The sequence below is a fragment of the Hevea brasiliensis genome, chromosome 18 (genome assembly GCF_030052815.1).
Source record: "Hevea brasiliensis isolate MT/VB/25A 57/8 chromosome 18, ASM3005281v1, whole genome shotgun sequence".
NCBI classification, from domain to species: Eukaryota; Viridiplantae; Streptophyta; class Magnoliopsida; order Malpighiales; family Euphorbiaceae; genus Hevea; species Hevea brasiliensis.
In genome coordinates this window covers 37,835,681-37,850,308 of record NC_079510.1, presented here as the reverse complement: position 1 = coordinate 37,850,308, position 14,628 = coordinate 37,835,681, and the positions used below count along the sequence as shown (strand labels likewise).

General features: G+C 35.5%; 3 protein-coding genes across 4 annotated transcripts; 1 reads left to right on the top strand and 2 right to left on the bottom strand.

The window, feature by feature from the left end:
- The first annotated feature begins 6,605 nt into the window (after positions 1–6,605).
- LOC110662829 (protein NOI4) lies at positions 6,606–7,669 on the top strand. Of its 2 annotated transcripts, none has more exons than XM_058140745.1 (3): positions 6,606–6,853; positions 7,005–7,196; positions 7,293–7,669. In XM_058140745.1, exons 1-3 carry the CDS (start codon positions 6,845–6,847, stop codon positions 7,314–7,316), a joined length of 225 nt encoding a protein of 74 aa, XP_057996728.1. In that variant the 5' UTR covers positions 6,606–6,844; the 3' UTR covers positions 7,317–7,669. The 2 variants fall into 2 exon arrangements, with proteins under 2 accessions (XP_057996728.1, XP_021677652.1); XM_021821960.2 differs by having other exon boundaries at positions 6,610–6,853; positions 7,002–7,196.
- A 1-nt stretch (position 7,670) lies between these two features.
- On the bottom strand, positions 7,671–8,880 carry LOC110662899 (early nodulin-like protein 21). The gene is made up of 2 exons (XM_021822054.2): positions 8,437–8,880; positions 7,671–8,354 (listed from the first exon to the last, which is right to left on the bottom strand). The coding sequence occupies exons 1-2, from the start codon at positions 8,618–8,620 to the stop codon at positions 7,993–7,995; spliced, it is 546 nt and encodes a 181-aa protein (XP_021677746.1). The 5' UTR covers positions 8,621–8,880; the 3' UTR covers positions 7,671–7,992.
- Positions 8,881–9,019: 139 nt separating this feature from the next.
- LOC110662898 (uncharacterized membrane protein At3g27390) lies at positions 9,020–14,088 on the bottom strand. The gene is made up of 11 exons (XM_021822053.2): positions 13,537–14,088; positions 13,257–13,431; positions 12,772–12,880; positions 12,493–12,685; positions 12,262–12,398; positions 10,691–10,979; positions 10,484–10,590; positions 10,268–10,400; positions 9,911–10,106; positions 9,462–9,705; positions 9,020–9,376 (listed from the first exon to the last, which is right to left on the bottom strand). Exons 2-11 carry the CDS (start codon positions 13,348–13,350, stop codon positions 9,127–9,129), a joined length of 1,752 nt encoding a protein of 583 aa, XP_021677745.2. The 5' UTR covers positions 13,351–13,431; positions 13,537–14,088; the 3' UTR covers positions 9,020–9,126.
- Between the last annotated feature and the right edge of the window lie 540 nt (positions 14,089–14,628).

Sequence of the window (14,628 nt, the reverse complement as noted above, 5' to 3'; positions counted from 1 at the left end):
GACCAAGAAACTTAGGTGAAACGTTATAATATGACAATCGGGTGTAGTTGAATATAAGAGGATATTTTCTTTCTTTTCAAGTTTAGCTCGTGTTTTTGATTCCAGAGCGTTATATAAGGAGCAGAGACTGAGGCAAGGAGACCTAGTTATTTGAGATTTTGATAGGCACCAATTCATATACAATTTCCTGAAATGAGAATGACAGTAAGTGCATACCTAGTGTTAAGTATGAAAGGACGATCAGAGTAATGACAGGAGTTAAATTGAGTTAGCTACTAAGGCTTGCATTGTTTTAAACTATGAGCTAGATGAAGTACTATTTATGGATGAGTTTCAATAGATGAAATTGTTCTTGATGGGTAATTTGAGGTTGAAGTTTAGAAAGCTATGGGCGATATATGATTATATTAAGGAGAATGAACACGTGAAGTATCTTATTTGGAATTAAGGCATGACCAATATTTCCTACAGCCGTGTTAGTTCAGATGGAACTTATAGTTTATGGGGCTCATATTCATCCAGGATAAGCAATTTCCTACTAAGGCTGGTAGGGAATGATAATGTTCTGATAGTTAAGTTGGAAAAAAGGGGATACAAGAAAAATTTTCTATGGGTAATTATAAGTGTTACATAAGGTGAAGAATGTGCTGGTAGGAGTAAATCATAGGGTTAGAATTCTCGAAGTAATGAAACTAGTAATCAAGATAAGACTAAGAAATAAAAAGAAAGTTAAAGTTGATGATGGGATAGACATCTTTGAAGGAAAAGGTGTAAGGATGAAATAGGACTAAAATTAAGGAATAAGTACAGCAGGTTAAAAAGATACCAACAATACCAAAAATAGGAAAAGGGAAGTGGATAAGATGCAAAGGACAGGAAGAGAGCTAGATAGAGTCAGTTATAATGATGAGGATAAGGAGTGTCTAACCACTGCCCCTATGTTAACACTACCTATGAGCGATGAAGGATACACCGTGTACTGTGACGCCTTCAGAGTTGGCCTAGGGTGTGTTTTGATGCAGAATGGAAAAGTAGTGGCTTGTGCTTCAAGGCAGCTGAAGAGGCATGATTTGGAAATGGCGGCTGTAGTCTTTGCACTAAAAATCTGGAGACACTACTTGTATGGTGAAGTGTGCGAGATATACACCGACCATAAGAGTTTGAAGTACATCTTCCAACAGAGGGATTTAAACTTGAGACAGAGGAGATGGATGGAGCTTCTGGAAGACTATGATTGCACCATCGGTACTACCACAGGAAGGCCAATGTAGTAGCAGATGCTTTAAGCGAGAAAATCTTACGCGGTTTGGCGCACATTTCGTGAGAGAAGAAGCGTTGATTCAGGAAGTACATGAGTTGATGGATCAAGGTTTAATCCTAGATCTTTCAGATGAGGGGGTCTTGTTGGCTCATTTTTCAGTGAGGCCAGACTTGCGAGATAGAGTTAAAGTTTCCCAACACAGAGATAAACAATTAATGAAGATCATAGAAAGAGTACAGCAAGATGAAGGTGGTGAGTTTGGATTTGCTAATGATGGTGCCCTAGTGCAAGGTTCTAGGATATGTGTGCCCGATGTGGACAACCTCAGGAATCAAATCATGCGAGAGGCACACTACACACTGTATAGTGTCCACCCAGGTTCCACCAAGATGTACCATGATGTGAAAGATAGCTACTGGTGGAATGGTATGAAGAGAGACATAGCAGACTTTGTGTCCAAGTGCTTGACTTGTCAGAAGGTGAAGTTTGAACACCAGAGACCGTCAGGGAAGCTGCAAGAGCTCCCTATCCCAGAATGGAAGTGGGAAATGATCACTATGGATTTTGTGACTGGGTTGCCTCGTACCACGCGAGGATATGATTCGATATGGGTAATTGTAGACCGCTTGACCAAATCAGCTCACTTCTTGCCTGTAAAGACTACATACTCTGTGGCACAGTATGCCCGGCTCTACATTCGAGAAATAGTCAGATTGCATGGAGTTCCGGCTTCCATAATATCTGACAGAGGGCCCCAGTTCACTTCTCGGTTTTGGAGAAAGTTGCAGGAGGCACTTGGCACACAATTGAACTTCAGTACGGCTTTCCAACCTCAGACAGACGGACAGTCCGAAAGGACAATCCAAACACTGGAAGACATGCTTCGCATGAGTGTCTTGGATTTTGGAGGTCAATGGGATGAGCAGCTAGCTTTGGTGGAGTTTGCCTACAACAACAGTTACCACTCCAGCATAGGGATGGCACCCTATGAGGCACTATATGGAAGAAAGTGTAGGTCTCCTCTGTGTTGGATGAAAATGGGGGAAGCGAATGTGCATGATGTAGACCTAGTGCAGTACACTTCAGAGATAGTTCCTTTAATCAGAGGAGCAACTTGACTTTTAGTAGGCGTAAGAGTTATGCGGACCCAGACGGAGGATGTGGAGTTTGCAATGGCGACTATGTATTCTCAAGATTTCTCCAATGAAGGGAGTCATGAGTTTTGGAAAGAAGGGCAAGTTGGCACCTCGGTATATTGGACCTTTTGAGGTTCTTGATAGAGTTGGAGCGTTGCCTCACGGTTGGAGCTACCACCCAACCTTTCTCATGTTCATCCCGTGTTTCACATCTCCATGCTCAGGAAATACATTCTCGATCCTTCTCATGTACTACAGTCGGATGTAATAGAACTAAAGGAGAACTTGACATTTGAGGAGCAACCTGTAGTCATAGTGGACTACCAAGTGAGACAGCTAAGATCAAAACAGATCCCTATGGTTAAGGTTTTGTGGAGGAGCCAGTCAGTGGAAGAGTGCACTGAGTCGAGCGGGACATGCGTAGCAAGTACCCTTATCTGTTCAATGTGTAATAATGTACTTTATTCTGCCTTGTGTAAAATTCGAGGACGAATTTTCTGTAAGGTGGGAAGAATGTAACACCCCTGATTTTTTTTATATTATTATTGGGCTTCGTGTAGGTATCCTCAATTCGCGGAAATTCGACAGTTGTCCGGATCTGTGAATTTCCGGCCAGACAGACCAGCTACCGGAAAAGTCTCCGAATTGGATCGAGGTTTTGGCTACCCCACCATTGTCATGCATTCCGAGCGCGTTCCCGAAGTCGGAATCGGCAAAGGTAAACCCGAACCTTGCTTTTCCGTAATTTTCTAGTGCTTAAATCCATAAAATATTCGTGGTAGCTTAGAAAATTACGATTCTTTTTGCAATAGCTTAGTAATATTTCTAAGGACCGCGAGGCAGAGTTTTATAATTTTTAGAGCTTATTTGAGCAGTTTTTGCAAAAATGATCAATTATAATGACTAAATTGAAATTTTACATATTGTGATGGATGATTGATTTGATGGGCGGGAGAGTGTGTGATGTGATTGAGTTGTGGATATATGGAGTGTGGATATAGAAGTGTGTTTTGAGCCCTTTTGCAGGTTGGGTAGGTCCTAGGTATAGGGGAGACTCTGCCGGATTTTCGGCACGACTTAGGACATATTGGGTCTTTTCTTGATTTGTATTGAGTCAATTGTATTAAATAATTGTAATATAATTGTCAGGTGAGCCGGGACAGCCTTCTTCCTCCACCCAGCCACCACAGTGATTGCCGTCAAGTCTGTGAGTAAAATATTAATTTTAATTGTAATTTCGATATTATTATATTTTCAAGCATGCCCATGCATCACTTATATGCAAATATTTATGTAGTTAAACTCTAGACACGATTTATGTTACATTCATAACTGTTAGCGTGCCATGGATGTTGTTGTGGTAATTTGGAGCAGTGTGCGTGCGTTGGCGTGCGTGTGATGTGGTGTGGACTATGGATAGGACGGGTAGACACGGCTTGAGATCTTCGCTGGGACCCGGTCCTTCGGGGTAGACACGGCTTGAGTTCTTCGCTGGGACCCCGATTTGGTTATTAAGTGGAAGTCCGAAATGAGTTCTTGGCACCAGTTGGATTTAAGAGAGTCGTATAGGGATCGGCTCCATATATTATGATTGATGTTACGAGTGCGTGAGTGCTCCAAATTACCTTTTGTTGTTATGATGTGAAAATATGGTTCTTTGTTGCATTTCACTCCACAGTTGCATTAGTTCTAGATAGTTATAGAGATTATGGTTAAAATTGATATTTTACTCTCTGAGTCGACGCTCACTCTGCTCAATATTTTTTCAAACTACAGGAGGATTTTATTGTGGTTAACCTGCTTTTCTCCTTCGCAGGTTGTTTATCAATAGTTTTGTAATTTTATTTACTCCTAGAATTTCCGCATGTGTTAGAAATATTTAAATGATTCGGGTCTGTAATATAAATTGTCATGTGGACCTGTAAAATTATATGCATATTTGATGGATTGGATGAGGGAGCTGAGCTCCCATTTATTTTTATGCTGATATGAGTATGTGGAGGGTGAGCTGAGCTCCCCAATTGATGATATATTTTGTTTACAGGTCGGGTGAGTCAAAAACTCCCCGTTGAAAGGTCCACTTTATGGTCGGGCTCTGTCCGGTTGGTTTCTTGAAATTGGGCCCAAATGGGCCTTAGAGTTGGGTTAATGAACAGTTAGGCTTACTACGGGCCTCGGGGGCTTTAGGCTGGCCCAGGTCCTAGTGCCGGTCCGGCCCATAGGTTGGGTCGTGACATATTTATTTTAATTAAAATAAATAATAAAAACCATTGAATTTAAGATGTTTTATAAATAATTTTTTTTCCAAAGAAGCGATTCAATATTTATTATTTAACAATTTAAAAATATAATTAAATGCTAATTTATTTTGAAATGCTAGACCATTTGATTAAAAAAAACTTGATCATAATTATATAAAATTATATTGTAGAAAATTATTCATAACAGCTGAATATAATTAAATCATAATTATTAAGAGATTTAATCAAAATTTTATTTAGATGAATATTTAGTAATTTAAAATTATGCTTAATAACATTATTTATTTTATAAACTATTATATTTATATAAAAATATTAATTTTAAAGCATATAATTTTAGATTTTTAATTTTTCTTTTTGTCTAAATTTTATGATTGTTATATTAAATTTAAAAATAAAATTATAATGAAATTATTTTTTAAATAATAATGAAATTAGTTTGAATATGGAAAATATTATTTTACACAAAATATTTATAAAAAAATCTTATATATCTTTATAATTATCAATTTATACAATGATCTAACTTTAACCTCAATTGTTGAGGTATCAAAAACTTTAAATTAATGATTAAAAATCATAATGAAGTGTTTGGTTCACATTTTAAGTGCAGGTGATAACTAATTAAATCAAGATATTTGATAAAATTCTATAGAGCTAATAACTGATAACTAATTAATAGGATATCCATCAATTATAGTTTATATTAACTTATTAATGCTGTTATTCTCTCTGCCAGCATATGGATGCTGGATATGGGGATTGGATCTACAAGGAAGAAGAGCACCTAGTAAATTAGATAACCAATGGGATGCATACTTGATAGCTTCTATATAGATCTTCGATGTAGTCTCGTATTAGGATTAGGAGTTCTATAGTTGAGTAATGTTAAGAATCTGCTTAACTAGGCTCTTATTTGAATGGGATTCTAATTAAAGCGGATAGATTGGGATCTTTATCTTTAAAGTGATCCTGAACATCGCTAGCATAGTTAGGCAAGTAACTTTCTTCTTCAACTGTCTAGTAGTAGGGTTGCATGTTACCCATTATTTGGTTACTTGGCTCTTATTATCATTTTGGTTATTATAATATGACTTATTTTGATTATTTAAAATTATAATAAATAGTAAATAAATATAAAATAGTATAAATATAATAATATAATGTTTTTTTGGTAAGAATTAATTTTATTTTATGTACACTTAAAAATAATTACATTTTTTTATACATCATAATAAAATTAATAATTATATATTTATTTCGATAATAAAATAAATAATAAGTTACATAATTTTATTAGTCATTTTACATATAACAGTATAATTTTATTAGTCATTTTACATGTATCAGTAATAATTGGATATAGATTTATCAAACATTTAGTATACATTAACTAAAATAAGCTATCAACCACTCGCTTCAACAATTAAACCAAATAAACCTTTAGACTCTAATAAATGATAATTTACTGTTAAAAATTAGCTACAAGTCTTAACAACTCTTCATTAATCAAAAGTGAAAAAATTCCAATGATGTGTATTATATATGTCAATAAGGATTTTTTGTTGACCAAATTAGATTTATTATAAATTTAAGGCACAAAATATATATATAAGTTTTACATATTTATATTTTTAGTTCATTATAAATCGAGTATAGACAAGAAATACATGTTTGAATGCAATAATTTTGTCTGTACATTCTGGTTGGATGGAGTGTATATGCATAGAAATAAGATAAAAATTAAACAAATTTAGGTATGGCCTGATTGGCTTGAGAAAGCGTTTATAAAACAGATACAGGATTAGAAAGAGGAAAATAGAAAAATTATTAGATAAATTTTAAAATATAATTTTATTACAACTATTGATTATGGCGAGCTTCACCATAATCAACGGAAATGTATTCGTTTACATATAACAGTACATTGAATAAATGATCTGTAAGAGGTCATGAAAGAAAGAATGAGGGATGATTAATATCCGCTAGTGTCTTAACGTCAATTAACATATCCCTTAATACTCGCTCCCTCTCTTCTCTTTTTTTTCCCTTCCACCCTTTCTATTCTTTGTCTTACTCATCCTGCTTAATTTTCCATCTCTCTCTCTTCTTTTGTCTCCTCTCCTTTTCTATTCTATCTGCATTTTTTTTTTCTTCCTGCTAGGCGTTGCTGCAATAAATCCTTCATGTCGACGGTAAGATTATATATATCCTGATCTTTTCTTTCTGAATCCATTTTAATGAGATGTTGATTGATTCCATGACATGAACTTTTCAATGGTGGCTAGCTAATTGCCATGGATATTGTGTAATGGACTTATATATATAGTTTTTGATCTGCAGCAGGATAAGGGTCGGCCTTTGCCGAAATTTGGAGAATGGGATGTGAATAATCCTGCATCTGCTGAAGGATTTACTGTAATATTTAGCAAAGCCAGAGATGAGAAAAAATCTAATGCAACAGGAGGGGCAGGAGCAGCCTCACAGAGGAACAATAATCTCCACAAACCTGAAGAAAAATTCCAGGATCCACCAGCAGTATGACTTTTTTTTTTCTAATTATTTTTCTATAAATCTATAAGGTTCACATTTCAAACAACTAACCCAATTTCTGATTTTCTATTTTTGTTGCAGAAGAAATGGTTTTGCTGTTTCTGAAACTGTGATACATTGGAGATGAAAAAAACAAAGAATGTAATTTGACAATTGAGCCATGAAAGTTGAAGCTTTTCGTACTTTCCAATTCACAGCAGCCTGGGAACAAATGCTGGTTACAACCTTACCCCTCCCATCCGATCTTTAACTGATTTGTTTCATGTTCTCTCTCCTAGTATTTTCTTATATATATATATGTAATCTAGGAAAAGAACAATTTGGTCATAAAACATGTATAACTGTGATTAACCTTTCCTAATGTTCTTGTAATTTCATACAACTTTAGTTCAGCTTAGCTAACCCTGTATTATTCACCAGTGATTATGGCAGTCTTTCTTTTCTACATTTTGGCTTCACCAATTCTTGATGCAAAATTTTTAATTTTTCTTAAAATAAAAGGCTAAACCAGATATGTACGTGCTCCACACAATATGTGATATATAATATAAACAGTTGTTTGTTATTGCGTATCTCTTCTAAATATCCATAATTCAACTGAAATTGCCAATCCAATAATGAAAAGATTAAAAAACTAATTAATAAACCAAATAAATCCCAAATAAGCAAATGTTCATTAAGGGGGTAATTAAGCTAAAAATCTGAAAACAGATGACTAAACAAAAGAGTGGAGGAAAAACTCTAAACTGGGAACAGAAGCAAAAAAACAAACAACATAAAATTAATTAACAGAAAAATGAATAACATAGTAAAAGGCACGAGAAGCAGCATAAGACGCAAGAAGCTGAGCACAAGCAGCGAGTTTAAAAACTCCAGAATGTAGAACTATGGAACGAGAAGCTGCAGATTTTTCGGTACCACCATGCGAAGGATAATCCTCTTCAGGGGCCATAACCTTAATGATGATCCTCTGTCCCTTCTCGCAGTGCCCAGAAACTCCACTAACGAAGTAGAAAGCCCCTGAATGGTCAAGATTGTACACTGTATTGCCTGTGTTGGAGAAGAAACTGGGGTGACTAGAGTTGCACTTCTTGTACTCTTCTTCGGTTACTTCCATGACAGAATCCTTCTTGTACCTAAATCCTGCACAGAAACAGAAACAAAAGAAGCAATGAAGCACCCCAATAATTAAAAACGTGAATATTATATAACGTAATGAACTTACGGACGGTGTCGCCGACTTGGAAGCGGTTCTCTGAGGCCCAGTCGTTGTAAATTCTGGTGTCATTGGCAGGAGGGACAAACCAACCTCTATTACCGCCAACTTGGTACTCGAAGGAAGAAACAGAGAAGCAGTGAAGAGAAGAGAAGATGGTGAAGAGAAGAAGAATGAGCCTGGTGGGAGTCATCGCGTGAAACAGGAAGCAATTTCTATATCTTTCTTTTGCTCTTAAGGTAAACGAAAGTGGGAAGAGCTATGGGTTTAATAATGGCGTTAAACTGTTAATGGCAGTTATATGAGAGTGAAGAGTGGAGAATGAAGATGGAGATAGTGGGGGGTAACCGTTTTCTTTGGCCGGGTCTGCTCCTTTTCATCCACACGCATATCCAATTAAAATCAACTAATCTTTTCTTTTCTTTTCTTTTTTTTTAGTAGCAATTAATCTTTTTCTTTGCTTTGCGAATTATTGTGAATTTTCCTATAACTTAGACACCAAATCAAAAGTTCAGAGACTTGATAATAAATAATAATTTTGATTTCATGCATGGACTTGCATTAATCTCCTAAGGTGACAGCAATAGGAAGATGAAAACAAAATGTAGCTCCCTGAGCCAAGATGATTAAAATAATAATTACACTTAGCCAAAACAAAATTGAAAATGAGATGGTTTCTGTTCCGCTACTAACACATTGTTATACAATTTCTACGTCTCTTTCAATTGGTTGTGGCGTTTGATCAGAGTCATTGGAGCTTGATCTATTTTTAAAAGATTTCTGGAAGATAGCAAGGGCACTTTTTGATCTTGAAAATGCTGGAGTTCCATTGCTTGATTTGCTGTCAACATTCTTCTTCACCAGATCTTCTAACAGTCTCTTCACAAAATTTTGGAAATGGCGTCTGGATGTTGGATACCTTGAGATAGATTTAGTAATTCCTTGAAGCCTGAATTGTCACATAAAAGAAGAATTCAAAGAAAATTACACCATTATGAGAACTTCAGGATTTTATACAAGTTTTGCATTGTTACCTTCTAGCTAGTGCATCAAGTTCAGCTCGTCTGCGTTCAGACTCTGGAGCTGGACCAATATTTGCACTTTTCAACTTCGTAGTGTCACCATTCAACAATACTAGTTTGCAGAGATAATCCTCTTCTGCCTCAGAGAGGTTTAGTGCTTTAATCTGATCTTTCATTATTATGAAGGGGTTAACAAACCACTCAAAGAAGGCATCTTTTGGTCTGTTTGAGATTGTCAACTCAGTTGTATTGTCGCCTAAATGATGAAGCATATATAAGTAACTTAGAACTGTTGAAGGAAATAGCAAAAATTATATCTCTTTTAGAGAGAGAGAGAGAGAGAGAGAGAGAGAGAAGTGGAGAGTTTTTTTTTTTTTTTTTTTTTTTGGGGGGGGGGGGTGTGTGCGGGGTGGGGTGGGGTGGGGTGGGTTGTGAAGGTCACAAAGAAAGCATACACTTACCCAACAAAATACCCTCAGAATTGGCTTTCACAGAGCGCAGTAGTGCCTGAAGAAGGCAATAAGCCGGTAAGCCAATGCTAACCACTGTGGCACTCTTTTTAAGCATGGCATCTTCAAGGTCTTTTGGTGTTATTAATCCTTCAGAAAGAAAATTCTCCCCATGGTGTTTACACTCCTTAAATAAGCCATCAAGCAGCTAAACAAAAGGCAAACACATTTTTATTGAGTACGCAAACTATTAGCTAAATGTAGATGCATTTTGAGTGCATCAAAACTGCATGGCTAAACCAATCATCATCACATGGAAGAAAATGAAATGCAGAATCTTGTTCACTAAATAGGCCAAATAGAAAATACCGCAAATGGTTTCAGATCGAGCATAGGTGTTAGTGAATCTGCACGGTTGAGACGATTTCGAAAAGAATTACGCTTTGAAAAAGAGGATGCACGAGATGCACTCTTTGTCAGTTCAGCTTTTTGGTACCTTGGCCTATTGACATCAGAAATTTATGGAACTTGTAAGTCCATAAGCCCCATATCACAACCATAAAGTATTTGAAAACTAAACAAAACCTCGGAAAGCAAGATCCTTCTTGCATGTCCAAAATGTCATTGCTGTATTCATCATAAATAGCCCAGGATGCAACAATATAGCAAAGCCCAAACCAAAATGAGGATTCCTGCAATCCAGAGCCCAAAGCCCAGTCACACCTAGAAACTAAAAAGATAAAAGAAATGCAGCAAACAAACTAAAACCACTGTGAAAATAAGATTTTTGACCTGATAAACTACCACTCCTGCATAAGCACCAATGAAGATACTGGATAACATGGAGCCCAAAACTGCCCCAACAACAGCCAATGGCCAAAGAAGAATAGCAAGACCTGCAAATGGCACACATATTGTCTCCAAGAAAGGGCCTTCCCTTCCTATAAGATCATGAAACAGACGATGCCATCCCTTAAAGAGCATGTACGGACTTTTGCAGAGGGCAATAAGTGAAATAAGCGGAAAGTCGAGCATGAAACCAAGTAAACCAGCAATAATAGCACCAGGAAGATAAAGCAATCTGCAAAATATTGATTAAAACAGCAGGTAAACCAATGTCCTGCCTCTGAGGAATAAAAAATTTACACTTAATTAATGTATTGTAAGGGAAAATCAACTGAAATGAAATTGCCTTCCTTGATCAGAAAGTTTCTGTTTTTCAGCTTCAAAATTTCCAATTAGAAATCCCAATATCTTAACATCTATGTTGTTACCTACATATAGAGTGATTGTGTTCCATTCTCTACTGATGTCACGTCTTGGGTACTAGTTCTGTCAGGAATGCCCAAGATTGGAAATCATAGACTTCCTCCAAATCTCATAGCTTGTCATATAGTGTGGTTACATATATGCAAAAAGATAGAAATAGATGAAAGGTCAACAGAAAAGGAATTTACTTTATGTGAAGTCCTATGATTGGGCTGGTCAAAAAAGATGACCCTAGTGATGAAAGTTGAGTTGGAACAATCTTACTACTTTGAGGTTAACTTATTTCTATTTGGGAAGCTTCTTGAGCATTGACAAATTCCAAAAAAGAGGGCATATCATATTCAATATATGTTGTCATAGTAAAGACAAAACTGAGTTGATGCAACACAAACTACTGAGGTGTATTGACCAAGATAACTTTGGAAACTAGTTCATTCTTTAATAGGAAATTCATGGGTGGCCACAGAGTTGATTGAAAATCAATTGTAGGCTTGCAGGGTTTGAGAGGCATATATTTCTGTACAGAGAAAATTTCTTGCATTTAATTCCGCTATTTGATATTCAGATTTTATAAAGAAAAAGGAGAAGATAAGTTGAGGGGGAAGAGTTCTTTCTTGGCTCTAAAAGAAAAGTGGCTTAATAAAGTAAAATTTTCATTCAGGAGGCAGCAATTTGAGGATGCACAGGCTGCCTTAAAAATTCTCTGAATTTTTGCGTCGTAGATAGTTTTTGTCTTATATGGGTTGGCACCTGTTCTGTTTGCTAAAAAATCTTCTAAAGCTCCTGTCTATCACAAATATTGTTTTTACAATTATTCTGACCTTGTAAGTTAGATGTCATCAAACTCATCAACATGCAATGTAAAATTACTTCGATCATCACAGACTAGGAGTTTGTCCTGAATTACTGGCTAAGATAACTCTATTGAAGGCTATGGTTCACCACACAAATTGCTGAGAATTATTAATGTCATACTCGAAGCAATGGATTTATTGGCTTATATGAGTGAACAAAATGAATCGGAACAGAAATAAAGCAGTTTTTTTTTTCTTTTTTTTTTTCTCTTAAGAAAAGGAAAAAGGAAAAGAGCAGACCTGATCTCATAATATTTCCTATCGGGAGGTTGTTGTTGTTGCAGGTCATCCATATATGATAAATAAGAATGATAACAAACATCTCCAAAGTCACGGACGATAGTGCAACTCTTTTTAACAGTGTCCCAAGTTCCATCCTGTAAATATAGAAACATAAAAAGTGTTATGTGTGAGGAGTGAAATGGGAACAAATAGATAATAAAATCATTAATACATGGTACTAATACACACAACAAAACAGTGGTAAAGCTCCTTAGTCTTCCCTTCTCCAACTGCATCAAAAGTGGCAAATACTGGTGAAAGAAAGCCATACAGTGCTCCAGCTGCAATACTTCCAACAATGCTGAACACCAGCCACAAAATCAAGGGAACTGGTAGGAATAGGCAGAGAACAATCTTCAGAAGTGGCCCTAATTGTTTAGCTCTGCCCATTAAAGAAATTAAGAGAATCAGAGAATGCTACAACAAATATAGATGCCAGAGAGTTTCCTGTTGGTTCAGAAAAAACACCTTATAATTGAATAATATGTCCAAAAAGTATGGAATGGCCAAAGACCTAATACAATAGTAGAGTTTCCAACTGCCATGATAAGGCATGCCAATGGGCAGAAAATGATACCTGCACAAAAAGTTCGGCACCCAATAAGTTCAAAATAGACTATATTCCAATCAAATGCATTTACTGATTAGAATTGCAAAAGGGACGCCCTTTCTATTTTATGGAAGTAAACACCTTCAAAACATTTTATAAGCATGAAACTAATAATTATCATTTCTATTTATTTATCCGGTAAATGCTAACTTGCAGAGAATTAACATTCATATTTGAAATATAAACATGATAGGTACAGTAAGGTACTGATTACATTCCACAACTTTTATGAGCAAATGCCTTTCTGATCAGTATAACAGCCTTTTTTAGTAGAATGGAACAATTAGCAGAAGAAAGAAACAAAACAAGCCCAAAATAAAGAATCAAAATCGATAACACCAACCTTTAATAGTACCCAGAAGCAGAAGGCCAATGAAGAAAGGGAGAAAGCGAATAAGATTCCACAGAGTAGCAGAAAACCCTTTTGGAGGCTCCATATCCCCTCTGTAGACTCCAAAGCCAACCAGATCTCCACAAATTTACCACAAACCCATCTCAAACACTGCCCCAACTGCTCCCTGCAAACACCAAAGACCCAACTTCAGCCAACACAAGTAGCAAACTAAAAATTTACATAATTAACCAACAAAAAAGGAACCCAGATATCTAAAATGAAAACCCACTTCTCGAAGATACCCAAAGGCTAGAATTTGCTCAAGTTCCTGCACGAAATGACCATAGTCTCGCAGAGAAACTGCACTTTCACATTCTTTTTAGACGTTGGAATTTGAATAAGGAAGAAGTTTTGAAAAGCGTAACACAAGGGAATTATTGATTAAACGGCAAGCGGTTGAGTGCTGAATAGCCGTCCTTAAAAGGCCTCAAAATGAGATAATGCACTGAAAAATCAGTTAAAAACAAAAGACTGACATTAGAAGAAGAAGAATCCTTGCTTCCTTGGCGAGGCTCTACTGTGGTTTGTGCTTAAACTAAAAGCAAAGCAAAGTGGGGTATTGTTACAACGTGTCGAATTCCTGATACTCGTGCGAGGTTGAGAACACATGTCTAGTTGGGGTGGGAAAAGACAGGGAAATGGCAAGGGCTGAGTTCTGTAGCAGAGATAAGCGTGTGCTGTGGAGCGAGAAAGAGAGTTCTAGTAGCTTATCTCTTTCAGTTTCATCAACTTCGAAATTTCGAGGACAAGAATATTTCCAAGAACCTGAGCCTAAGAGAGACATCTAAACTGATTTCTGGACATTGATTTTATGCTTTTTCTTTTCATCAAACTTTTCTTAATTTGTTGTTTAATTTATTAATTATCATTCGATTTTTTTTTATTTTAGATTAAAAAGTTCCAATAGTTCATTAATTCTAAAAATCATTTAAAAAATAAATAGTTGATCACAATCTTACACTAAACGCTTATTAACAGCTTTGGGCTTATTATATTACTGTTAATCGGTTGCTGTTATTGTTAGTTAATAATTATTACTATTAGCTTATAAATGATGATTGATTTATAATAATTATTTGTTAAAATTATATTATTATTAAATTTAATATATAATTATTAAATTAATATATTATATTATTTATTATATTATTAAAATAAATATATAATTATTAATTTATTATATTATATTATTTATTTTATTATTAGAATAAGAAAATAATTAAATTTTTTAAAAATTAATTAAATAATTATAAAAATATAGGTAAGATAATAAAATAATTATTATTATTGGTAAAAAAAAATTTATAATTAATTTTAAGTT

Excerpts from the sequence above, each read along its gene's own strand:
- LOC110662898 (XM_021822053.2), bottom strand. The coding sequence starts at position 13,350 with ATGGAGCCTCCAAAAGGGTTTTCTGCTACTCTGTGGAATCTTATTCGC. Across the intron at positions 12,881-13,256 it reads GCTTCTGGGTACTATTAAAG|GTATCATTTTCTGCCCATTG; the intron begins GTTGGTGTTATC and ends CTTTTTGTGCAG. Across the intron at positions 12,686-12,771 it reads ACATATTATTCAATTATAAG|AGCTAAACAATTAGGGCCAC; the intron begins GTGTTTTTTCTG and ends TTTAATGGGCAG.
- LOC110662829 (XM_021821960.2), top strand. Across the intron at positions 7,197-7,292 it reads AATTCCAGGATCCACCAGCA|AAGAAATGGTTTTGCTGTTT; the intron begins GTATGACTTTTT and ends TTTTTGTTGCAG.
- LOC110662899 (XM_021822054.2), bottom strand. The coding sequence starts at position 8,620 with ATGACTCCCACCAGGCTCATTCTTCTTCTCTTCACCATCTTCTCTTCT. Across the intron at positions 8,355-8,436 it reads CCAAGTCGGCGACACCGTCC|GATTTAGGTACAAGAAGGAT; the intron begins GTAAGTTCATTA and ends GTTTCTGTGCAG.